Raw genomic sequence first — 24,248 nt, 5'->3', positions numbered from 1 at the left:
TCTGAGGTTGAACTGGTAGTTTAAGTGGGTTGGGTTTGGATTCGGTAGGGTGAGCATCGCACCATTGGTTGGGTTGTGGGGGCGTACGCAGGGTCAGTGTGCCTGGGAGTGAATGTGGGGATCATAGGACCAATTGAGGGGGCTGTCCGTTGTGGGAGGGCAAGCGTGCCTAGTTTGTGACTTGGAGTCGGGTGGAGGTTCTAGCGATCTATATTTTGGGGAGCGGGAGGGGAGGTACAATTCAATCATACATACATACTTAAACCTACACAGTCACACTCGCAGACATTCCTCCATATGTACGGGACAAGAGTTGGATTGTGGAATGGCCCAGGGGGGTAGGGTAGGGGGGTTAGTAGGGGCGGGGAGTCTAGTGGTTGGGGGGTACTGACACACCCATACTAATCAGACCTATGCCCTGGGTGTAATCCACGATCTGCTCCTGGTTTCTGTGTTGAGAATGTGTAGGCATAAGCATAGTAGACCTTCAGTTCCCCGACTTCCGTGTCCCTTGGCTTCCCTTATTACCGTATCCTGGTCCTCGTTGTTGCTCCCGCCTGGAGGGGGGATAGGAAACCCCCCTGAGCAAGTAAATGGTGGATAAGTTGAGTGTGGAAAGTAATGGCTGACCAGGCGGGGCAGGATACGGGCCCAGGATCGGCGCCGAGAGACGAAGCACAAGGGTTAAGAGGTTGGTTACCAGGGGAGTATTTCCGGAGACAGGAGTGGGTCCCGCGGCGTCCTCTTCAGCTGCATCCGTGTCCTCTTGGTCAGGTCGTGTTACACACCCGGGGGATTTTTTTTTTAAGTATATATTAGGTATTAGTAGGGGAAGTTAGGGTAGGGATGGGGTAGTGGCAGAGTTACGGGGGACGGGGGGCGTAGAGGGGGGGAGGGAGGTTGCGGGACCTAGACAATTGGACTCACTCAATAACTACATGCACACGGGGGGGGGAAGGGGGGGTGGTGGCACACATTGCTATTCTAATTGATCCTTGAGGTTCAGGTGGGCTGTGGTTCTGGGAGTTGGAATTGGCGGTGGCCAGTGACATGTTCGATGTAAATGTCCCGGGACCACCGGATAGTGTCTGAAACCATCAGGCGGCGCATCAGGTTAGCGTATTTTTTCCCGATGTTACACGCCTCCAGGGTTGCCTCATTTTTGGGGTCCCAGGAGCCCAGCGCCCCCACTAGCAGGACGTAGAGGTCCACCGTGTAACCTTGCGCCCGTAAAGTGTCCACCAGCCCGGAGTATTTTACGATTTTTCTTAAGCGGGCCGCCTGGAGTGCAGCTGGCCGGTTCTCGAAGGGGACGGACACCTCGACCATTGTGATTTTCTTAGTTTCTTCTTGAGTAATCACAATGTCCGGACGGAGGGAGCAGTTTGACCCTGGGATGACGGCGTCCTCGAGCACCGTGCCAAGTGTTGGGGGGAGCGCCTTTAATATATGGGCTTGGATGGCGTTGTGGCGTAGTTTCCAGGCTGTTGAGTGGGTCGTGCAACCGCAGAGGACGTGGAGAAGGGTCTCGTCATAGTTTCCGCACCGCCTGCAGCATTTATCCCGGTTCCCGTGGCGAATGGCTGCATTGAGGGGGATGCAGTTGAGGCGCGCTCTGTGGATGAAGCGCCAGTCTGCGAAGCGGGTGAAGTTGCCTCGTTGCAGGAAATGGTTGCTGGCATCCCACCGGCTGCTCACTTCAAAGACCCTGCCCTGGTCTGGTTTTTGTTTTAGATTGTGTATGTAGTGGCGGCGCAGGGACGTCTTGAGCAGTCTTTCTATGAATTTCCTGGTTTGTGGGGTGATGGTGGTGCGTCTTTCTGAGCCGATGTGGGGGATGACCAAGCCAAGAGTGGATCGGGCCTCGTCCCAGCTCCAGTGGCAGCCGAGTCGTTTCTTGAGGCGGCGAGTGGCTACACGGGCGCGGGACCAGAGGGAGGAGAGGTCGCCTCCTTCCCTTCCAAACTCTGCCTCCAGTGAGCCACTGAGGTATGTTGCTATGTCTTGTTGGGTGGGGTTCCTGGTGATGCGCCGGCGGGTGGTTTCTGTTACTGCTGCCTGGGCGATGGCGCTAACTCTGTTGTCCGGGCACGTGAGGAGGCGGTATGCGTGAGTGATGGTGGCCACGTCGCAAAGGTCTCCCAGGCGACAGACATTGGCCCCTCCTTGCCTGTAGGGAATGTAAATTATGTCTGTAGCCGCCCGCTGAGGCAGGTAGAGCCATTTCTTAACCAGGCTCCGGATGGCTTTGTCTGCTTTGGTTAGGGGGCTTTTGGCCACCGCCGAGCCCCGAAGAGCAAAGGGGATGCGGGGTAGGAGGAAGGTGTTGAGGGCGTCTATTTTCTGCCATGGGGCCAGCAGGGAGTCATCGAGCTTCTTTGCGTCGCTAAGGATGGAGTCGAGAGTCTGTGAGGGGGTCTGCTGGACCCTGACCCCGGTTGGCGTGCCCAGGTGTTGGTAGGACTCACCCTCCTTCAGAGCCACCATGGGCCGTCCTTGAATCTTGAGTTGAGTGGGTCTCACTGCGTCTTCGTTATTACCCAAGGTGTGGAGGGAGGTGCATTTTTTCGCATTGAAGGAGAGCCCCATCCACTCTGCTGCTTGGCCAGCAATGTCAAGAAGTTGTTGGAGGCCCGACGTGCACTCTGCCAGGAGGACCAGGTCGTCCGCGTAGGCCAGGATGTTGATTTTGTGGCCGTGGAGCGTGAAGCCCGCTGGGTTGGCCGTGATTCTCCGAAGAAGAGGTTCCATGGCCAAGTTGAATATGATTGGGCTGAGGGGGCATCCCTGTTTGACGCCTCGCTTGATGGGGATGGGGGGAGTTTCTCCGGTTTCCGCTCTAATGGTTGTGGAGCAATCACTATAGAGGTCACTCAGGAGGTTCAGGAAGGTGACTGGCATGCCAAATTCTTGGAGGGTGGAGATGATGTGCCGGTGGGGGATGGACCCGAATGCATTTGACAGGTCGAGCCAGGCCACTGCCAGCTCCTTGCGGTTCTGCCTGGATGAGTGGATGGCTGATTGGAGAATAAAGTTGTGCTCGTAGCACCCTTCACGTGACATGAAACCTTTTTGTGAAGTACTGATGGCCCCTCCCTCCAACGCCCAATTTGTAATTCTCGCTGCCAGGCAGCTGGTGTACAGCTTGTAGAGTGTGCTTGAGAGGGAGATGGGTCTCCAGTTGCCCGCATCCGTCTTGTCCCCTTTTTTGAAGGATAGGACAGTCATTGATTCTTTCCAGGTTTTGGGGATACGTTGGTGTTTCATGCACAGGTTATAGACTGTCGTGAGCACCAGGCAGCCTGGGTCGTGCTTCTTAAGGAGTTGGTAGCTTATGCCATCCTTCCCCGGGGCAGTGTTGGAGGTTCTCAACAGCCGGGCGGATACCTCTGAGGGAGTAAAGGCTGATTCCAGGGCTTCTGATGGCATGACCCGGGGTAGCTGGGGCAGGCAGACTGGTCGTGGTGCGGGAATGTAGATGTTTTGGTCGAAGACATTGGAGAAGTAATCGTGGAGTTGTGGTGCGGGGATGGAGCAGAAGTCCGGCTTCTCTTGGAGCACTTCTCTCATTGCCTTCGGGCAGCTGGATCTGTAGAGGCGTTGGAGGCGGGTAGCAGCAGCCGGGTTATTGCGGCGGGCAGCGTCCCCTCCTCCGGCTCCTCTCTCTTCACGTGGAGCCGTCGTGGGTCTCGGAGTATTCTGGCCTCGCTGTGGGGGGGCATTATGGTCTTGGTGGGGTCTTTTTGTAGTTCGTTGTGTTCCTGCTGGTCGGGCTTCCTCTGTGAGTTTGGCTGTGAGTTTACTTATGGCCGATTCCAAATCAGGGAAGGATGCCGTCTCTGCCAGTGTTGATTGCCAGAGGAGCTGCCAGGCGGTGGCGGTACGTTCCCGGGGTTGGCGCCGTCCCTGGAGTGACTGGTTGAGGAGGTCAGGGTCGTTGAGAGGTTCGGTGGGGGGTGGGAGAGGGGCGGTGCCACTTACAGTACTTTGTTGCACGTTGCTGGCCTCTTGTGCAGTGGATGTTGGGTCTGGGCTCGGGATGTCCTCATAGATCTGGTCGCTGGGCCCTGATGGCTGGTGGGCATCCCTGGTCCGACCTGGGTCAGCGCTGTGGTGGGTGAGTACCTGAGGGCGGTGATGGGTTTGGCGGGTGGGTGAAGAGTAGTTGGGTGCATGTACCTGGGCCCTGGTGGTAATCATGGAGCCATGGGGTGCGGCGAACCGGCCTGGAGGCTGTCCCTGGGTTAGTGTGGGGGACCGGTTGTGAGCTCTCACAGGCTGGTGTGCAGGTTGGTGTTGTGGTGAGGCGAGTTGGCGGATGTCATTGATGAAGGCCCTTACGTTTTGTGAATGAGGGCTCAGCGGTGGCAGGGTGGCCGGCTGGTTGACTCACGTGTGGAGTGATGGCGTGAGAGTTGTGGTGTATGGTGGTCTCGGTTGCCTCTGGTGTTGGGGTGAGTTGGTGGATCTCTGTTGGGGGAGTCGTGTCTTTTGGTGGGTTTTGTTGGACTGCTGGCAGCGGTCTTGAGTCAGGCAGACCCTTCTCTGGTGGTGGGGGAGCTGGAGTTGCATCTTCTGCGGCGCACGATGTTGGCCCACTTGATCCAGCTGCTTCTGGCTCCGGAGGCATGCAGGAGCGTTGATGCAGTTTACATGCTTTTTGTGTGTGGAAACGGTCCTTGCATTTTCTGCATCTAAATCCGATTTGTTTGTGGTGTATGTTGCGCATTGGGAGCCCTCAGCAAACACAAGTTAATGTACCCCGAAAGGTGGAGCAATATGGGCATGGGAGGCGGCCCTTGCGGAGGGGAAAGTCGATGTAGGAGGTACCGAGTGGCCTCTCGGATGGGGCTTCTCGGAAAGGGCTAGCGGCGGCCGGAGGAAACGAAAGCAAAAAGAACCGCCGGGCTTGGCGGGGGGGACGGGGGGCCAGTTGCCTGCACGGGGGGGGGAAGGGGGGATCCCGGGAAGGTCAATTAGAGGCCCGGGACCGGACAGTACGGTCCGCGGGGCGCACTGGGTCTAGGGGGGTTTAAACCCCCCGGCGAAAAGGCCGAAGCGGCAGTTGAGCGGGGCAAGCGGCGGCCGGGAGCCGAGCCGCCGGGCTGGGCGGAGGGGGGGGGCTGGCCACGTGGGGGGAGAAGGGACTAGCCGGCGGCGCGCGTGGGGGGGAGGGGGAGACCCCGGGGCGACCAACTAAGGGCCCAGGACCAGAGGGCACTGTCCACGGGCCGTGCCGGGTCTCAGGTTGCTACTCACCCCCGCACGGCTGCCGAAATTCCGGACGGGTGGGGCAGGCGGCGGCAGGAGGGCCAGCCACTGGGCTATGAGGTGGAGGGGGGGGAAGCCGGCCACGTGGGGGTAGAGGGGGCCAGCCGCCAGTGCACGTGGGGGGGGGAGGGGAGGGGAGACCGCGTGGAGATTGACTAGGGACCCAGGACCGGAGTGTCCGATCCGCGGGCCGCGCCGGGTCTCGGGGGAGCTAGACTCCCCGGCTCCGCGGCCAAGACTCTGAATGGGGCCGGCGGGCGGTTGGAGGATTGACCGCCGGGTTGGCCGGAGGGGGGGGGGTAGGGGGCCAGCCGCCAGCGCCCGTGTGGGGTGGAAGGGGGGACCCGAGGTGAACGGTCCCGGGGGCCAGGACCAGAGGGACTGGTCCGCGGTTTGTGCCGGGTCCCGGGGTGTCCAGACACCCTGGCGCCGCAGCCGAAACTCCGCTCACGTGGGGCCGGCAGCGGCAGAAAGTTAGCTCACTGGGCTGGGCGGAGGGGGGGGGTCTGGCCACATGGGGGAAGGGGAGGCCAGCCGCCGGACCATGTGGGGGGGGAGGGGAGGCCCCGGGGTGGCCGACCAGGGACCGGGGGGCCCGGTCCGCTGGCCGCACTGTGTCCCGGGGTGATCAAACACCCTGGCGCCGCAGCCGAAACGCCGGGCTGGCGGCGACAGGAAGCCAAGTCCCTGGTTAGGCGGCGGGGCGGGGGGAGGGGCTGGCCACGTGGGGAGAGAGGGGGCCAGCCGCCAGCACCCGGGTGGGGGGGGGGAAGGGGAGACCGCGGGGTTACCTACAGGGGTCCCGGGACGGGGGGGGGGCCGCGTGGGGCAAGCGGCAGCGGAATTCTAGATCCCCAGGCCAGGTGGCGGGGGGGGGGGCGGGGGGGTTCTGGCCACGTGGGGGAGAAGGAGGCCAGCCGCCGGCACAGGGAGGGGGAAAGGGAGGCCGCGGGGTGGCCAACCAGGGACTCTGGACCGGGGAGCCCGGTCCGTGCCCCCAGCGCCACAGCCAAACTAATTACCGATCGCGAAAAGCAAGCAGTGGCCGAAAGTAAAATCCCTGGGCCAGGTGGCGGGGGGGGGGGGCTGGCCACGTGGGGAGAGAGGGGGCCAGCCGCCAGCACCCGGGTGGGGGGGGGGAAGGGGAGACCGCGGGGTTACCTACAGGGGTCCCGGGACGGGGGGGGGCCGCGTGGGGCAAGCGGCAGCGGAATTCTAGATCCCCAGGCCAGGTGGCGGGGGGGGGGGGGGCGGGGGGGTTCTGGCCACGTGGGGGAGAAGGAGGCCAGCCGCCGGCACAGGGAGGGGGAAAGGGAGGCCGCGGGGTGGCCAACCAGGGACTCGGGACCGGGGAGCCCGGTCCGTGCCCCCAGCGCCACAGCCAAACTAATTACCGATCGCGAAAAGCAAGCAGCGGCCGAAAGTAAAATCCCTGGGCCAGGTGGCGGGGGGGGGCTGGCCACGTGGGGAGTGAGGGGGCCAGCCGCCGGCGCACGGGGGGGGGGGGGGGACCGCGGGGCAGCCGACCAGGTGCCCGGGACCAAGAAACGTGGTCCCTGGGCCGCGCTTGGTCTAGAGGGGTTTTGGAAAGTCTGCGGGGAGAGAAAGGAGAGAGCAGGGACTGTAGGAAGAAGTAAGGGCTGGAATTAACCAGGGGACGGGATAGCTGAGGAAACAAGAATCAAGATGGGGACAAGGGAAGGGGGGAAGGGTTGGGGACTAGGGGGTAAGTAAGATGGTGGGGAAAAAGGGATTCAAAATGGGGGCTGGAAGGAAAGGAGGAGGAGAAGGCAACATGGAGGGGAAGACAGAGGGGAAAATGGGGGCAAAGGGCAGTTGGTGAACGGAAGAGTCAGAATAGAGTGAGCGGGGGAGCTCCGGGGAAAGGAGCTGAGTGAGTCACTTACCGGGGGGGTGTCCCCCCCAACGCGCGTGAGCCGAAATGGATCGTCTGTTGAGATGAGTGTTGTCACGGCAACCCTGACGCCGAGCTGGAAGGAGTGACCGCCGCGCAGCAAGGAAGAAGCCAGTCCATTGACCATAGTGTAGTTTCCATTCATAAAAGTTTTTTATTAAACTGATAAGAACAGATAAAACGAGTTTTATTGAGTGGATGTTTCCAAATATAATACAGTAAACAAGTAAACAAGTAAAACACATCTGGCGAACTGGAGCAGGTTGCGCTGCGGGGTGGATAGTAATATTGGAGTTATCATGGAGAGACAAGAAAACCTCTCCAGTCCCAGATACATACAGTACGATTAACAATTGCAGGGTGTGCAGTCAATGTGGGCCTCTTGGAAGACTAAGTGTTCCTCCACGAGGGTTGAGGGGGTTGCTAGAAGTGTACCCCCAATTGTGTAGAGGGGGAGCGTGCGTGTAAGGGAGCCAACAAAAAGGAGCTAATCTAGTAGGCAACCCTGTAGAGAGAGACCACCAGACAGCCAAAGAGCTGTCGGGGGCCCTATTTGTATTAACACCTGGACTACGGAGAGATGTAGGAGAAGGCCAGGGAAGCGACAATAGCGCTCGTTGGGGCCCTGCCTAGTACGGGAGACCGTACCTATGGGCGGCAGAAAGGGGTCCCGGGCAGGGCCAGAGGGCAAGGAGGCTAATAGTAGTTCAAGGATTAGCGATAAAAGAGCAGGGGCAGGTCCGGGAGTGGGCCTGGCAGGGTGTACTGGAGGTGTTAGGGGGGCTGGGTGGTTAGATGTTGTACTGGCAGTGACCGGTGATGTGCTCCGTGTAAATGTCTCTGGACCACCTGATGGCGTCGGATACCATCAGCCTGCGCATCAGGCCGGTGTAGCAAGGGCCGACCTCGCAGGCCTCCAGCACCGCATCGTTCTCCGGGTCCCAGGCGCCCAGAGCACCCACCAGCAGGGCATGGACCGCCACCGAGTAGCCACGGGACTGCAGGTTGTCAGCCAACTGCGAGTATTTGCTGAGTTTCTTTTCCCGGGCGACACGGAAGGCGGTCATGCGGTTTTCGAAAGGCACCGTCACGTCAATCAAGAGAATTGTCTTGGCCTGTTCGTCCGTGACCACGATGTCTGGTCGCAGGCGGCTATTGGTTCCCGGGATAGGGGAGTCCACAGTTACGGCTCCGAGGGCTGGCGGGAGAGCCTTCACAAGGCGGTTCTGAATGGCGTTGTGACGCCGCCGCCAGGCCTCTGAATGCGTCGTGCAGCCGCAAAGCACGTGGGGTAGTGTTTCCAGAGGGTATCCGCACCGTCTGCACCTCGTGTCCCTGGTGCCGTGGCGGATGGCGCCGTTCAGGGGGACGCAGTTGAGGCGGGCTCTATGAATGAAGCGCCAGTCAGCGAAACAGGTGAAGTTGCCAGCCCGGAGGAAGTGGTTGCTGGCTTCTTGCTTGCTGGTCACTTCGAACACCTTACCCTGGTCCGGTCTTTTAGCCAGGGCGTCTGTATAGTGGCGGCGGATGGTCCCTTTCAGGAGCCTCTCCAGCAGAGCCCTGGCCGCGGGGGTGACGGTGGTGTAGCCTTGTGCGGTGATGCGGGGGAGCATGACGCTAAGCTCCGTACGGGCCTCGCTCCAGACCCAGCGGCAGCCAATTCGTTTTCCCAGACGGCGGGTGGCGTTGCGGGCCCGGGACCATAGGGAGGAGAGGTCACCGCCGTCCCTCCTGAAGTCCCCCTCGAGGGAACCGCTGAGGTAGGTGGCGATGTCTGCAGCGGTGGGGTCCCTGGCAATCCTCCTCCTTACTACACCACGCAGGGCGTTTTCTGCGATGGTGCGCGCACTCACATCCGGGCAGGTCAGGAGGCGGAAGGCGTGGGTAATGCAGGCCACGTCGCAGAGGTCCCCCAAGCGCGGAACGTTGGCGCCTCCCTGCCGGTGGGGGACGTAGACAATGTCCGTGCAGGCCCTCTGAGGCAGGTAGAGCCACTTCTGGACAAGGACTCTAATTGCGCTGTCAGCTTTGTTCAGGGGGACCTTGGCGACGGCGGAGTCTCTCAGGGTGAAGGAAATGCGGGGGATCAGGAAGGTGTGAGTTGCGTCTATTTTCTGCCAGGGTGCGAGCAGAGATCGGTCGAGCAGCTCTGCGTCCCTCAGGATTTTGTGGAGGGTGTCTGTTGGAGTGGTCTCGACCCGTATTCCCGTCGGGGTGCCCAGGTGTTGGTAAAATTGGCCCTCTTGGAGGCAGGCCATGGGCTGTTCTTGAATGGAGAAGGCGGTTGGCCTTGTGAGGGTTCTTAAGCTGCTGTCGACATGGAGGGAGGCGCATTTCCGGGCGTTAAAGCGAAGGCCCGTCCAGTCGGCGGCCCGGCCGGCGATTTGGAGCATCTCTGAGGGGGCAAAGTCCGACTCCAGGGATTCCGACAGCGCTACTCGTGGCAGCCGGGGTAGGCACTCTGGGCGGGGTGTGGTGTTATGGGTGTCGTGGGCAAAGACGTTTGTGAAGTATTCATGTAGACGTGGGGTAGGGATGGAGCAGAAGTCTGGGTTCTCCTGAAGGACCTCTCTCATCGCCTTGGGACGGCTGGCTCTATAGAGGCATTGGAGGCGAGTAGCGGCAGCCGGGTGGTCCGCTGCGACCGCCACGCGAACGCCGATCAGGGGACCCGAGCAAAGCAAGATGACGAGAAGACCGAACCCCTGACACAGGTGTACTGTCTGTTCATAACTTTATTAAACCTACTGCGGCTTAAACTGATAAGAACAGATTGACTTTATTGAGATAATGTTTGACAAACGGTAAAGATGCATTTAGTGGCTTACAAGCAAATGAGTACGTCCGGGGTCGGGTTTGGGGTTAGGGTGAGACCCGCTGGTGGGGTATCCCCGTCGTCCGGGATGCCGGTCGTGCCCCTGGCGTGGGGAGTACAGAGTATACGTAGATCCCGTGGGATGATGGGGGGGAGTTACGGTGTTCTCTTGTTGAGGAACCCGGAGGTAGTAATGGGGGAGGCGTGGAGGCCCCCGGACGTGAATAAGAGGTGGTTGGGTGAAGGTCGGTGAAGCGTATAAGGTGTTGGGTCGGGACGCTTTCCCTGCATAGGGGTCTGAAGGGTTTGAGTTGCTGTAATTGTAAACTTTAGGGAGGTGGAGCACCCCACCGTGTGCCCTAGTCTAGCATCCCCGCTGGATTGCTGGGGAAAGGTATGAGAGAGACCCTTTGGATGGGCAGAGCTTTGGCTCTCCCAGGGTCTGGTCCATGTCATGGTTGCGGCTCGGTACGGGTAGGGTGAGTGAACCCCCTACCGTGCCTTGTGTTGGTATCCCCGATGGGTTGTGGGGAAGAGATAGGTGTGCGGGACCCCGTGGGTGGGCAGAGCCTGGCTCTCCCGGGGTCCGACCCTTGTCAGGGTTGCGGCTGGGCACGGTTAGGGTGAGTGAACCCCCTACCGTGCCCTGTGTTGGTATCCCCGATGGGTTGTGGGGAAGAGATAGGTGTGCGGGACCCCGTGGGTGGGCAGAGCCTGGCTCTCCCGTGGTCCGACCCTTGTCAGGGTTTTTGCTGGGGGGCTCAGGGGTCCCTGAGCGTGTCCCAATGGACAGAGTGGAGACATGGTGTGCACTGGAGATTGCACGTCTCGGGAGGGCCGATGGGTCCTTGGTTCCCTTTTCAGGGTATGTGGGGGGCGGTTGTAACTTAGCCCCTGGGGAGGGAAAAAAGGGGGGAATGTGGGAGACCCCCCCCGGAAAAAACCCCTCCCCTGGTGTCCCACGACACCGAGTCTCTTAGTCCTTCTATGTCCCTCGCCGTCCTCTTCTTCAGCTCCCTTGTCCTCTGAAACGGTCTTTAGGCATTGTCCTTGGGGGGAGAGGGGGAGCGGTAGCAGAACCAGCGCCCCCAAACAAGCCCTCCCCTGGTGTCAAGTGACACCGAGTCCTTTTTCGTCCCTCGGCTTCCTCTTCCGCCGCGTCCTTGTCCTCTCTGGCCTCGTTGCTGCGTCTGCCGGGGATGGGGGCCCCCGGGGGGGGGTAAATTGCCCATAGAGGGGCCCCTGTTGTCCCCTGTGGCGAGCGACAGTCAACTGGTCCCGCTGTGGCTAGCGGGGCATATAGTCCAGAGGCCCATTGAAATAGTCCGAGCACCAAGGTCCGGTCTCAGAGTCTCAAAGTCCGAGAAGGTAGAATCCAGGGTCGAAAAAAGGTCCGGTTACAAAATTCCAAGAAAGTTTCAAAGTCCAAGAACAAAGGTCCAGTTCCAAAGTCTCAAGTTCAAGGGAGCAAAGTCCTGACTCCGTATCAAGAGTCCTCAGAGTCAGTCGGGTCCCGCGGCGTCGTCTTCTTCCGCATCCCTGTCCTCTGGCACGGTTGTGGACCGCACCCGGGGGTGGGCCAAAGGCTCAGTCTCGTGGGAGGGAAAAAGAAGGGGGAAGGACGTGGACTGGAGACCCCCCACAAAAAACCCTCCCAAAGTTCCGTGCTCTTCAGTGTTCCTGCGCGTTGTGGTACTGGCGGTGGCCCGTGACGTGCTCGGTGTAGATGTCGCGGGACCACCGGATGGTGTCGGAGACCATAAGCCGCCTCATGAGGCCGGCGTACCTCCTTCCGATGCCGCAGGCTTCCAGCACCGGTTCGTTCTGGGGGTCCCACGACCCCAGCGCTCCGACGAGCAGGGCGTAGATCTCGACCGTGTACCCTCTCGCCCTCAGGGTGTCCGCCAGCGGCGTGTATTTGGCGATCTTTCGCAGGCGGGCCACCCGGAACGCCGCAGACCGGTTCTCGAAGGGGACAGACACGTCCACCATGACGATCTTTTTCGCCTCCTCGTTAGTGATAACGATGTCCGGACGGAGGAGGCTGTTGGTGCCCGGGAAGATGGAGTCCTCCGCAACGGTGCCCAGGGTCGGGGGCAGGGCCTTGACGACGCGGGCCTGGATGGCGTTGTGGCGCAGTCTCCAGGCCTCGGAGTGCGTCTCGCAGCCGCAGAGGACGTGGGGCAGGGTCTCGTTCTCGTAACCGCAGCGCCTGCATCGCTTGTCCCGGTTGCCGAAGCGGACGGCTCCGTTGAGGGGGACGCAGTTGAGGCGGGCCCTGTGAACGAAGCGCCAGTCGGCGAAGCGGGTGAAGCTCCCCCCGGAAAGGAAGTGGTTGCTGGCGGTCCACTTGCTGGATACCTCAAACACCTTGCCCTGGTCTGGTTTCTTTTTCAGGTTCTCGGCGTAGAGGCAGCGGAGGGTGGATTTTAGGACTCTCTCCAGCATCTTACGGGCGGGCGGCGTGACGACGGTGTTCTGGTCGGAGTTTCCGCGCGGGATCAGGATGCCCATCTCGCCTCGTTCCTCTGCCCAGGTCCAGCGGCAGCCGATCCTCTTCCCCGGGTGGCGGCGCGGGCACGGGACCAGAGGGAGGACAGTTCTCCTCCTTGCCGTCCTAGGTTGTTCTCGAGAGAACCGTTGAGGAAGGCGACGATGTCCTGCGGAGCGGGGGCCCTGGCGGCGCGCTTGCCGATGGTCTCTTCCAGGGCGGCGCTCGCGATGGTGCGCACTCTACGGTCTGGGCACGTCAGGAGACTGAAGGCGTGTGTCACGATAGCGATGTCGCACAGGTCTCCCATGCGCGGGACGTTGGCACCCCCTTGCCTGTGTGAGATGTACACGATGTCGGAGCTGGCCCTTTGGGGGAGGTAGAGCCATTTCCGGACCAGCTGCCGGATGGCGCGGTCTGCCTTGTTCAGAGGCCCCTTGGCGACAGCAGAGCCCCTGAGAGCAAAGGGGATGCGGGGGATGAGGAAAGTGTTTAATGCGTTGATCTTTTGCCAAGGGGCGAGCAGGGAGCCGTCAATCTTTTTGGCGTCCTCGAGAATCCCGTCGATGGTTGCCGTCGGGCTCTGTTGGACGCAGATGCCGGTCGGCGTGCCGAGGTGTAAGTAGGATTCGCCGTCGGCCAGGGTGGTCATGGGTTCCCCCTGGATCTGGAACTGCGTCGGGTGTACCGGGGCGCTGGCGTTGCCAGAGATGTGCAGAGAGGCGCACTTCCTGGCGTTAAAGCGCAGGCCCATCCATTCGGCCACGCGGCTGGCGACCTCCAGGAGTACGCGGAGGCCCTCTGGGTTGTCGGCCAGGAGGACAAGGTCGTCGGCGTAGGCCAGGGCGCTGATCTTGTCGCCGTACAAGTTGAAGCCGGCGGGGCTATTCACCATGGCACGCAGGAGCGGTTCCATGGCCAGGTTGAATACGATGGGGCTGAGGGGGCAGCCCTGTTTGACCCCACGCCTGAGGAGGATGGGAGCGGTCTCGCCTTCTTCGGCGCGGATGGTGGTGGTACAGTCACTGTATAAGTCTCTGAGTAGGTGGAGGAAAAAGTCCGGAAGGCCGAATTCCCACAGTGTGTCGAAGATGAGGTTGTGGGGGATGGACCCGAAGGCGTTGGAGAGGTCCAGCCAAGCCATGGCACACTGCTTTTGCCGCCGTCTGGCTGACTGGATGGCCGCCTGTAGCACGTAGTTGTGCTCGTAGCACCCCTCGCAGGACATGAAGCCCTTCTGTGCGGCGCTGATGGCATCTCCACTTACCGCCCAGTCCGTAAGTCTCGCGGCGAGGCAGCTGGTGTAAAGTTTGTAAATGGTGCTGGAGAGGGAGATGGGTCTCCAGTTCCCAGGGTCTTGCCGGTCGCCCTTCTTGTAGAGCAGAACCGTCATGGACGACTTCCAGGCGCTGGGGATACGCCGGAACTGCTTGCACAGGTTGAAGATGGCGGCGAGTACGAGGCAACCAGGGTCACGCTTCTTGAACACCTGGTACCTGATGCCGTCTTTCCCCGGTGCCGTGTTGGAGGTCCTGGCGAGCCTGGCAAACACCTCTTTAGGGGTAAAGTCACGCTCCAGGTCGTCTGCGGAGTCGACACGGGGCAGCCGGGGCAAGCAGTCTGGGCGGTGGGTCTCTGGGCATGCTGCGTGGTCAAAGACATCGGAAAAGTAGGCGTGTAGGCGGTCTGCGGGAACGTCGCAGAATGGCGAGGGTTCCTCGAGGATCTCCCTCATCGCCTTGGGACGGTTGGACCGGTACAGGCGCTGGAGGCGGGTGGCAGCTACCGTGTCGGTCTGGCGATCGTTTCTTCTGTTTATGGCGGGTTCGGTGTCGGGTCTCGGTGCTGGGGGTCCACGTCGGGGGTGCTGCGTACGGGTCGGGGCTTGTTCGTCGGGCACGAGTCCCTCTGCTAGCTCCTCCGTGAATCTTTTGACCACGTCTTCCAGGTCACAGAAGGAGTTTGTGTCTCTCAGTTCCTCTATCCAGAGGAGCTGCCAGGCGGTGGCAGTGCGCTCTCGGTTGCCCCTCACCCGCTGGCTGTCTGGTTGTGCAGTCTCGGGTACGGCGGGTGAGGCGGCAGGGGCCCGGTGTTCCCCTGGGTCGGGAGTCGGGGAGGCATGTGCGGTGGTGCGGCGCTGCTCTGGAGCGTCCAGAGCCGAGCGCGGGTCGTCGCGGCGTGCGGTGGGTCTGCGGTCTGGAGCAGGAGGCGGGAGAGCGGTGTCGGCGGCGGGTCCGGCGCTGGATCTGGGTGCGCCGTGGCGACTACTGGGGGCGGCAGGAGTCAGAGGGGCGTGCACGGTGGTGCGGCGCTGCTCTGGGGCGTCCAGAGCAGGGCGAGGGTCGTCGCGGCGTGCAGCGGGTCTGTGGTCTGGAGCAGGAGGCGGGCGAGAGGTACCGGATCTGGGTGCGTTATGGCGACTACTGGGGGCGGCAGGAGGGCGACCGCTGGTGCTGTCTCCTCCACGAGCCTGGCTGGGTCCCTCCCTCTGGCCGGGTCGGCACCTGGTGTTGTTGTCTCGTGAGGGAGGGCAGTAGGGCTGGAGCCGTGGAGGGGCGCTGGTCCGTCTCTCCGCCACATTGAGTCTCACGCCTCGGACGTATTCCCGAACCGTCGGGGACAGGTTGGCGAGGCTGTCGGAGGCTGCGGTTCGCTGGTGGGGCTGGAGGAGGGTGGGGATTCTGGAGGGCCTAGGAGGCCTGCCGCTAACAGCGGAACTGCGGCTAGAGGAGGACCCGTGGCTGTTTGGGTCTTGGGGGATAACGGGCTCCTGGCTTGGGGTGACATGCGTGGTTGGTGGAGGCGAGGTCGCAGCTAAGCGGTCCGGGGAGGGTTCTTGCTCTAGGGGTGAGCTGGCAGGTGTTCCCCTAGGGAGGGCGGGGCACCGTGACTGGTGGACCTTACACCCCGCTAGGGCTAAGAAAGGCTTGGCACAGTGGGCACAGCGGAAGCCCACCTTCTTTTTGTGCACTTGCCTGATGTGCTGGCGCAGAGAGGTGGTGGTTGTGAGCCCCTTGTAGGTGGAGCAGCATGGGCAGGCGGGGTGATTCTTAGGGATCGGGAACTCGATAAGCGCGAGCCCCTGGAACTCGTCGCTGGGTGGGGGGATACGGGGTTCCCGCCTCGGGCGAGTACGGGGAGGCAGGGGGTCAGGAACATAGGAGGGGGAGGACGCCGAGTCGTCACTACCTGACCAGATGGGGGAGGGGGAGTCACTGGAGCAGCGCTCCGAGAGCAGTGAGACGGGAATTGCTTGCTGCCGGCACGTTCTAATCGGTCTCAAGCCGGCAGCCCTTGTGACTGGTGTCGGGACGTGGGGCGGTGGGGTCCCCGTGCTATGTCTGCGGGGTCCCCTGGGGTCGGTAGCACTCCCTGAGCTGGAGGTATTCCCTGAGAGATTGGCCCTAACGGCATCGGCATACGAGGCGACAGCGCAGGTAGCCGTGCTCGGAGCGGTAGCCGTGCGGGCAGGAGCGGGAGCGTGGGTTGGGGATGGCTGGTCGCTCTGGGCCGCCCGGGGAGATTGTTCCGGGCTGGCGGTGCCTGGGTCAGAGCGTAGGGGGGAGGTATTGGAGCTCAGGGGAGACTGGGGCTGTAGCCCTAATATGGCAGGGGTAGGGACTGGAGATGGAGGGGGCCACGAGGGAGACCACACCTCCAGGGCCTCAGGCAGGATGGGGCTGGCAGAGTTGGGCCAGCAGACTAAGTCCCAGGTCAGGGGTGGGGAAGGAATTACAGGTAGCAGCGTTTGGGGGGGGCTTAGCAGGGCGATCTCCTCCTGGTGCGGGGTCCAGACATGGTTAAATCGGTCGGTGTCCCCTCCAATAGGGGACACCCCGGACCCAGCAAAGCAGGGGGCAAAGTTGCTGTCCAGGTCTAGTGGGAGCGCCCAGTCGACAGCGGAGGAAGGGAGGGAGGAAAGGACTGCGCGTGGCATGGCGGCAGGGCCACACCGGGCCGGGCTGGAACTGGTATCTGGAACTGGCGGGGGCTGGAACGATGGTATCGAGTCTCCGGCCACGGGGTGTTGGACGTCGCACAGCTCTCGGGGGGGCCCCTCTGGCATCTGGTGGTGTCCGGGCTCTGGGCAGGTCACTGGGCATCAGTCCTGGCAGGTGCCGTCTGGTTCCCATCCGGACAGGTCGCCACAGGAAGCAGTCGGAGGAGCTGGAGTCTCCCGACGCGGCATTCGTGGGGCTGGCAGGTCGTCTCGACATACTGAAAGATAGAACACAGAGACACCTGACCGGGGGGGAGGGGAACAGGGCAGGGGGCTTCTGGCTGCGGTGGTCCCAGAGGGGACCGGGGGTCAGGAGGCGGCCTCTCAGGGGGCCAGGAGGGTCTGCGTTGGAGAAATCGCCAGGTACTACAATATTTAGCAACGATAACGATTGCCCCAACGCACAACCCCAGTAGTCAGCTCAGTAAAACACCTGAATCAGCAGCCAACAGCAGCCACAGGGAGCAGCACCAGCGAGAGACGGCAGCACAAACCCCAACCGTGTCAGACAGGGGGTCTGTGGACCAACCGGCGGGAGGAGGTAGAGTCAGTGTGAAGCGGAGGAAAATCAGTACAGGGGCAGGGGCCAGAGGGGAGGGGAGAGAGAAATGTGGACCAATAGGCAGGCGAGCAAGCAGACAGAAACCGCAACAAGTGGCAACAGACGAAAGTGAAATAGAATCAGAAAGTAAGGTTTAGCAGCAATGTGGGTTATGGTAATAGATGAAAGTGAAGCAAAGATCCCAAGGCAAAGGCCAAAAAAGGAAGAAAGGAGGGGGGTTAGCAGAGCAGGAGAGGCGGTGGAGGGCGGGGGGCTGGCCACGTGGCAATGGCCGCCGGGAGGAGGAGCAAGCCGCCCGCGGGAGAGACTGAGCGCCCGTGACAGCAGTGTTAGTCTCAGAGCGCACTCCCAACAGTTAGCCCAGAAAGACACAGCATTAACAGCAAACAGCAGCCACGGGAAGCAGCACCGGCGAGACACAACAGCACAGACCCCAACCGCACCAGAGTTTAAGAACAGCAAGTGAGGCTGCGGTAACGGTCGAAAGTGAAACCAAATCCCCAAGCAAAGTCAACAAAGAAGAATAAATAATAATAAAAAAAGAGGGGGGGTGGCTGAGCAGCAGGGGCGGGAGGCGGGGGGGCGGGCCACGTGGCAATGGCCGCCGGGACACGGAAGGAACCGAAGGTAATAAAGCCGCCCGCGGGGGAAACGGAGCGGGGGCTTAGTCAGGAGCTCGGGGCTGGGGGACCCACAGGCAGGTGGGACAGGAAGCGAAGGAGCAACAGACGAGGGTGAAACTGACGAGAGCAAGACTGATGAGAATGAAACTGACCAGAGTGAGATAAGCAGACAAAAACCGCAAGCAAATGGTAATAGACAAAAGCGAAACAAAATCAGAAAGTAAAACTTAGTAGTGAGGTGGGTTGCAGTGATAGACGAAAGTGAAACAACGATTCAAGAGGGAAGCCAGAACAAAAAGGAGGGGGTAGCTGAGCAGCAGAGGCGCAGCGGGGACGAGAATGAAATAGACAGAAGTGAAGCTGACTAGGGTGGAAAGTTAATTTACTCTGGTTGCAGAGCCAGCGGGGATAGAACGGACGGGAGTGAAATTGACAAGATAGGAACCAATACAATGGGGGAAGCGGAGCAGCGGGGGGCGGGGAGGTTAGCCACGTGGCAATGGCCGCCGGGGCACAGAGAGAGCCGAGACAAATAGACAGGAGTGAAACTGACCAGAGTGGAAAGTTAGTTTACTCCGGTTGCAGAGCCAGCGGGGATAAAACGGACGGGAGTGAAATTGACTAGATAGGAACCAATACAATGGGAGAAGCGGAGCAGCAGAGGGGGGGGGGCGGGAGGTCAGCCACGTGGCAATGGCCGCCGGGGCTGTGGCAAGATTCGGGCCCCCCCGGCCCCTTTTGCCTCTACCCCCCCCCCCCCCGCAGTCTCGGCACCCCGAGGCTGGTGCCCTTTGCTCGGGCCCTGGGTCGTTGGCTGCCCCGCCCGGGCTTCCGCTCAGCCTGGGACTGCGGGCTGACCCTCGGCTCCCGATCCCGCTCATGGCTCTGCGACGGGGACGGGTCCTCCGTCGGGCTCGGCCGTCCGTTCGCTGGGTGTGCGGCCGTCCGCTGGCCGCTCCGTTCCTCGGTGCCCCCGGCCGAGGGGTCCCGATGCCCCGGGCAAGGGCTGCGCGGGTCCCGCTCCCCGCCTCCGTCCCGCTTGCTCCTCCGGCGTCTCTCCCCTGGCTGCCTGCCAAGAGAAGGTAAGTGCCGGCCGCCTCTGGCCCTTCCGGCCCCTTCCCCTTTGAGCCAGCACGCACGGGGCGTGCCGCTCCCCCTGGCGTCTCGGCCCCTCCTCCTCCTGGGTCCTGCTGCCTTCCTCGCCCGCCGCGCCTGCGTCTGTGCGCCCCCTCTCCCCTCCCTGGGGGCTTTCCCCTGGACTCCGCTCCCCCGCGCCGCTCGGCGCTTCTCCGGGGGAGGGGCTGTCAGCGCGCGGAATTTCTTCCCCGTCACAGGGGCACAGAGAAAGCCGAGACAAATAGACAGGAGTGACACTGACCAGAGCGGAAAGTTGGTTTACTCCGGTTGCAGAGCCAGCGCAGCGGGGGATGAGAATGAAATAGACAGAAGTGAAACTGACCAGAGTGGAAGGTTAAATTACTCGGGTTGCAGAGCCAGTGCAGCGGTACAAGAATGAAATAGACAGGGGTGAAACTGACCAGAGTGGAAGGTCAACTTACTCGGGTTGCAGAGCCAGCGCAGCGGAGGATCTCAGGAGCAAGGCAGGAGTCCGAGGGGGATGCAGACCCAGCGCAGCGGAGCCTAGCGAGGAGCCTGGATTGCAGAGTCAGCGCAGCAGGTCCGGTGCAGGTCCCAGGAAGCAGGAGCAGCTGTCCCTTTAAGGCAGCAGGGAAGCCCCAGCCAATAGGCAGTCTCAAAAAGACGTGCCTGGGCGGGCCTAAACAGCTGATTTAGAATCAGCTGTAAGGCGGCCGGCAAAAAAAAAAAAAAAAAAAAACCGCTGCAGAGGTTTAAACCCCCGCAAAAAAGCGGAGGCTTGCAGGTTCTTCAGCGGTGTTCCTTGTCAAAAGGCTGCTAGCAGGATCCTGCTAGCAAAAGCCTTTAAAAGGGCTGGATCCATCGGTCCCCAGAAGCAAGCGGTCCCACGGAGCAAGGATCAATCCCACGGCGGCGTCTTCATCACGAAATCTTAAACTGATAAGAACAGATTAAACGAGTTTTATTGAGTGAATGTTTCCAAAAATAATACAGTAAACAAGTAAAACACATCTGGCGAACTGGAGCAGGTTGCGCTGTGGGGTGGATAGTAATATTGGAGTTTATCATAGAGAGACAAGAAAACCTCTCCAGTATATAGTACGATTAACAATTGCAGAGTGTGCAGTCAATGAGTGACGCGGGCTCGATGAATGAAGCGCCAGTCAGCGAAACGGGTGAAGTTGCCAGCCTGGAGAAAGTGGTTGCTGGCTTCTTGCTTGCTGGTCACTTCGAACACCTTACCCTGGTCCGGTCTTTTAGCCAGGGCGTCTGCATAGTGGCGGCGGATGGTCCCTTTCAGGAGCCTCTCCAGCAGAGCCCTGGCCGCGGGGGTGACGGTGGTGTGGCCTTGTGCGGTGATGCGGGGGAGCACAACGCTAAGCTCCGTACGGGCCTCGCTCCAGACCCAGCGGCAGCCAATTCTTTTTCCCAGACGGCGGGTGGCGTTGCGGGCCCGAGACCATAGGAAGGAGAGGTCACCGCCGTCCCTCCTGAAGTCCCCCTCGAGGGAACCGCTGAGGTAGGTGGTGATATCTGCAGCGGTGGGGTCCCTGGCAATCCTCGTCCTCACAACGCGCAGGGCGTTTTCTGCGATGGTGCGCACTCTCACGTCCGGGCAGGTCAGGAGGCGGAAGGCGTGGGTAATGGAGGCCACGTCGCAGAGGTCCCCCAAGCGCGGAACGTTGGCGCCTCCCTGCCGGTGGGGGATGTAGACAATGTCCGTGCAGGCCCTCTGAGGCAGGTAGAGCCACTTCCGGACAAGGGCTCTGATCGCGCTGTCAGCTTTGTTCAGGGGGACCTTGGCGACGGCGGAGCCTCTCAGGGTGAAGGAGATGCGGGGGATCAGAAAAGTGTTAATTGCATCTATTTTCTGCCATGGTGTGAGCAGAGATTGGTCGAGCAGCTCTGCGTCCCTCAGGATTTTGTGGAGGGTGTCTGTTGGAGTGGCCTCGACCCGTATTCCCGTCGGGGTGCCCAGGTGCTGGTAAAATTGGCCCTCTTGGAGGCAGGCCATGGGCTGTTCTTGAATGGAGAAGGCGGTTGGCCTCGTGAGGGTTCTTAAGCTGCCATCGACATGGAGGGAGGCACATTTCCGGGCGTTAAAGCGAAGGCCCGTCCATTCAGCGGCCCAGCCGGCGATTGGGAGCATCCGCTGCAACCCCTCCGCGCTATCGGCGATCAGGACCAGGTCGTCGGCGTAGGCCAGGACGTCGACCCTTACGCCGTGCAGGTCCAGACCGTCCGGGCCCTGGGAGATGGCACGCAGGATGGGTTCCATGGCCAGATTAAAAATGATGGGACTGAGGGGGCAGCCCTGTTTCACGCCACAGTGGATGTCGACGGGTGCGGTCTCTCCAGTGGTGGCGCGGATAGTGGTGGTGCAGTCCGTGTATAGATCCCGGAGGATGCGGAGGAAGGTGTCCGGGGCCCCAAAGTCTGTCAGGGTGTCTGCGATGTGTTGGTGGGGGACGGAGCCGAAGGCGTTTGCGAGGTCCAACCAGGCGATGGCGCATTGTCCCCGGGATTTTCTCGTCTCTCTGAGGGCTGCCTGGAGCACAAAGTTACGCTCGTAGCAGCCCTCGCAGGTCATGAAGCCTTTTTGGGTGGAGCTGATGGCGCCACCGTGAACAGCCCAGTCAGTGATCCTGGCCGCCAGGCAGCTGGCGTAGAGTTTGTATAAAGTGCTGCCCAGCGAGATGGGTCTCCAGTTTTCCGGATCGGTACAGTCTCCCTTCTTGTACAGCAAGACGGTCATCGAACTTTTCCAGGTGTCAGGAATGCACCGTAACCTCTTGCAGGCGGTGAAGAGGGCGGCTAGCACCAAGCAACCGGGGTCACGTCTCTTTAGCTGGAGATACCGGATGCCGTCTCTCCTGGGGGCGGTGTTGGTGGTCCTGGACAACCGTACCTGGACCTCCTCCTGAGTAAAGTCCCTGTCCAGGTCGTTGGTGGCTTCTAGCCTCGGTAACTGAGGGATACAGTCCGGGCGGGGCCCCTCTCGGGGACGTTCCTTCGCGAACACAGAGGTGAAGTACGAGTGAAGTGCGTTGGGCGGGATCGTGCAGGGAGACGGGGCACCTTCCAGGATCTCCCTCACGGCCTTTGGGCGGTTGGTGCGGTAGAGCGTTTGGAGGCGGGTTGTGGCGACCGGGTCGTCTCGGCGGCCAGCGGCCCCTCGTCTCCCCACCCTGAAGCTGGCAGTCGTTTCAGGTGACGGGGGTCGGCGCGGGGGTCGGGATTTACCGCGGCGATCTGGCCCGCCGCTTGCAGCCAGGTCGGCTGTTAGGCGCTCCGTCACGGTCACCAGGCCATCGAAGGAGTCAATCGATGTCAGCTCTCTTAGCCACAGCTGCTGCCAAGCCGTGGTGTTGCGTTCGTGGCAGGAGCCCCGTCCGTGCTGGGAACTCATCTCTCCTGCAGGAGGGACAGGCATGGAGGCCGCTGGAGCACGGGATCTCTGTGCAGAGGAGACGGCAGCGGGGCGGGATGCTGATGACCGGGCAGGCGCGCCGGAGAGAGTCAGCATCCCCGGGGGCGCTAGTGGAGGCGCGTGGTTGTCGTCTGGGACCGGCGGGCTGGCAGTGATCTTGGGGCACGGGGGGCCCGGTGCGGTCCCTGGCCGGTTCGGGGTTCTCTGTGGCGGCCACCGGGGTCCTTGGGAGGGAGGGATCAGCGGAGGCAGGTGCCGGACGCCGCTCGGCGGACCGGAGAGGGGGGCTGGTACTGCTGACAGGTGACCGGGGTGAGCTGATCCGTGGAGGAGCACCGATCCGGCGACCACTGGTGGCATTCCTGACGGTGGACAGGAACTGGTCTAGTCGTACGGACAAGTTCCTGACAATCAGAGGCGGGGAGGTCCGAGGACCGGCAGGGTCGGGGGTGCGGGACCCCGGAGATGGGCTGTTGCTTGGCCTGACAGCACGGGGTGCCGGGCTGGATCCCTGTTCCGGGTTGGCAGATGCAGGGCCGGCCCTTGGTGATAGACTGTCAGGTGCAGGGCTGGTTCATGGTGAAGAGGCAGGCTCTGAGGCAGGGGTGCTCCTGACCGGAGCGAGGTTCTCATGGTCCGGCATTGGTTGTCTTCTGCTATACGGCGTAGTGGGCACCAGCCGGATCGGGGTCGAGGGGACGACTCGGGCACAGGGGCCTTTGCAGGTGGTGTTTTGGTGTCGTTTGCACCGTTTCTGCGATTCAAAGAGGCCGTGGCATCGGTCGCAGCGGAAGGCGATCTGTTTCTGGTGCACCAACTTTACGTGCTTGCTAAAGGCCCCCAGAGTCCTCACTCCTCGGAAGGGGAAGCAGTCTGGGCACAGGAGGGTGTGGTTGGGAATGGGAAAATCCAAGTAGATCAGTTCGGTCAGGCAGCTGGTAGGGTCTGGTGCTGGCCGGGGAGACTGTTCTGGGAGGGTTGAGCAGGGAGGAGCTGGACAGGGAGGAGCTAGGTGAATCACCTGTAGCCCTTGCAGGTGGGCGGTGTCAGTGGCGATTGGTCGGGAGTAATTTAAACCTGATGGGAGGGGGGGGGACGAAAGAAGATGGCCGCTGGGGGAAGCGGACACTTCCTGGTGTAAGGGAGGAGGGGGGAGAGCGCGGGGGGCCTGTCAGGGGACCTAGGTAGGGGGCACAGCCCGGGGATGGGGCCGAGTCCCCGGTCTCTCAGTCGCGCTGATGCTGTGATTCCAGCAGTGGTTGGGCAGAGTAGAAGAAAAAAGAAACCGAAACCGGGCTAATGAGCCGTCGCCACAGCTGTGGTGCTGACTGAGTAGAGAAAACGGCAGCAGATAAAATGAGCCGCGGGACTCGGTGGGGAGGCTGGCCACGTGGGGAAAAGGGGGCCAGCTGCCAGCGTATGGGGAGATAGGGGGGGCCGAGGGATAGCCGAGCCACGTCTGCACCGCAGCAGCGGCGGGGGTCAGGCAGGGCAAACCGTGGCAATCAAGCGAGCCGCATGGGGGGGGGGAGGGAGAGTCTGTGCCGTGGTTGATCAACGGCGTGTGACCGGAGGGCACAGTCCGCGGGCCGTGCCGGGTATCGGGGTGTTTAGACCCCCCGGCGCAGCAGCCCAGACACCAATCGAGTGGGGCAGGTGGCAGTAGTAGGATAGACCGCCGGGCTAGGCGGGGGGGGGGGGCTGGCCACGTGGGGGGAGAGGGGGCCAGCCGCTGGCGCACGGGAGGGGGAAGGAGAGACCGCGGGGTGGCTGATCAGAGGCCCGGGACCGGAGGGCACGGTCCGTGGGCTGCGCCGGGTCTCAGGGTGTTTTAAAGAGTCTGTAGGCCGAGGAAGGAGAGAGAAGGGACTGAAGGCGGAAGGGAAGACTGAAATTAATCAGGGAACAGGATGGCAGGGGAAACAGGAATCAAGATGGGGGCGAGAGGGGGGGGGGAGGATTGGGGACTAGGAGGTAAACAAGATGGTGAGAAAGACGGAAATCAAAATGGGGGCGGGAAGGGGAGAAGGAGGGGCGTTGGTT

The 24,248-nt window shown here is 61.6% G+C and overlaps 2 protein-coding genes across 2 annotated transcripts; one reads left to right on the top strand and one right to left on the bottom strand.

Annotated features, from left to right (window-relative positions):
* Positions 1–7,083: 7,083 nt before the first annotated feature.
* Positions 7,084–9,519, bottom strand: LOC142823243 (uncharacterized protein T26G10.4-like). The gene has a single exon (XM_075914033.1). It carries the CDS (start codon positions 9,442–9,444, stop codon positions 7,978–7,980), a length of 1,467 nt encoding a protein of 488 aa, XP_075770148.1. The 5' UTR covers positions 9,445–9,519; the 3' UTR covers positions 7,084–7,977.
* Positions 9,520–18,317: 8,798 nt separating this feature from the next.
* On the top strand, positions 18,318–19,398 carry LOC142823256 (uncharacterized). Its single transcript, XM_075914098.1, has 2 exons — positions 18,318–19,147; positions 19,227–19,398. Exons 1-2 carry the CDS (start codon positions 18,318–18,320, stop codon positions 19,396–19,398), a joined length of 1,002 nt encoding a protein of 333 aa, XP_075770213.1.
* Positions 19,399–24,248: the final 4,850 nt, after the last annotated feature.

Source organism: Pelodiscus sinensis, chromosome 32 (genome assembly GCF_049634645.1).
Source record: "Pelodiscus sinensis isolate JC-2024 chromosome 32, ASM4963464v1, whole genome shotgun sequence".
NCBI classification, from domain to species: Eukaryota; Metazoa; Chordata; order Testudines; family Trionychidae; genus Pelodiscus; species Pelodiscus sinensis.
Note: the sequence above shows the minus strand (reverse complement) of the source record. Positions and strands in the feature narration are given on the sequence as shown.

Excerpts from the sequence above, each read along its gene's own strand:
- LOC142823243 (XM_075914033.1), bottom strand. The coding sequence starts at position 9,444 with ATGGCCTGCCTCCAAGAGGGCCAATTTTACCAACACCTGGGCACCCCG.
- LOC142823256 (XM_075914098.1), top strand. The coding sequence starts at position 18,318 with ATGGGAGAAGCGGAGCAGCAGAGGGGGGGGGGCGGGAGGTCAGCCACG. Across the intron at positions 19,148-19,226 it reads GAAACTGACCAGAGTGGAAG|GTCAACTTACTCGGGTTGCA; the intron begins GTTAAATTACTC and ends CCAGAGTGGAAG.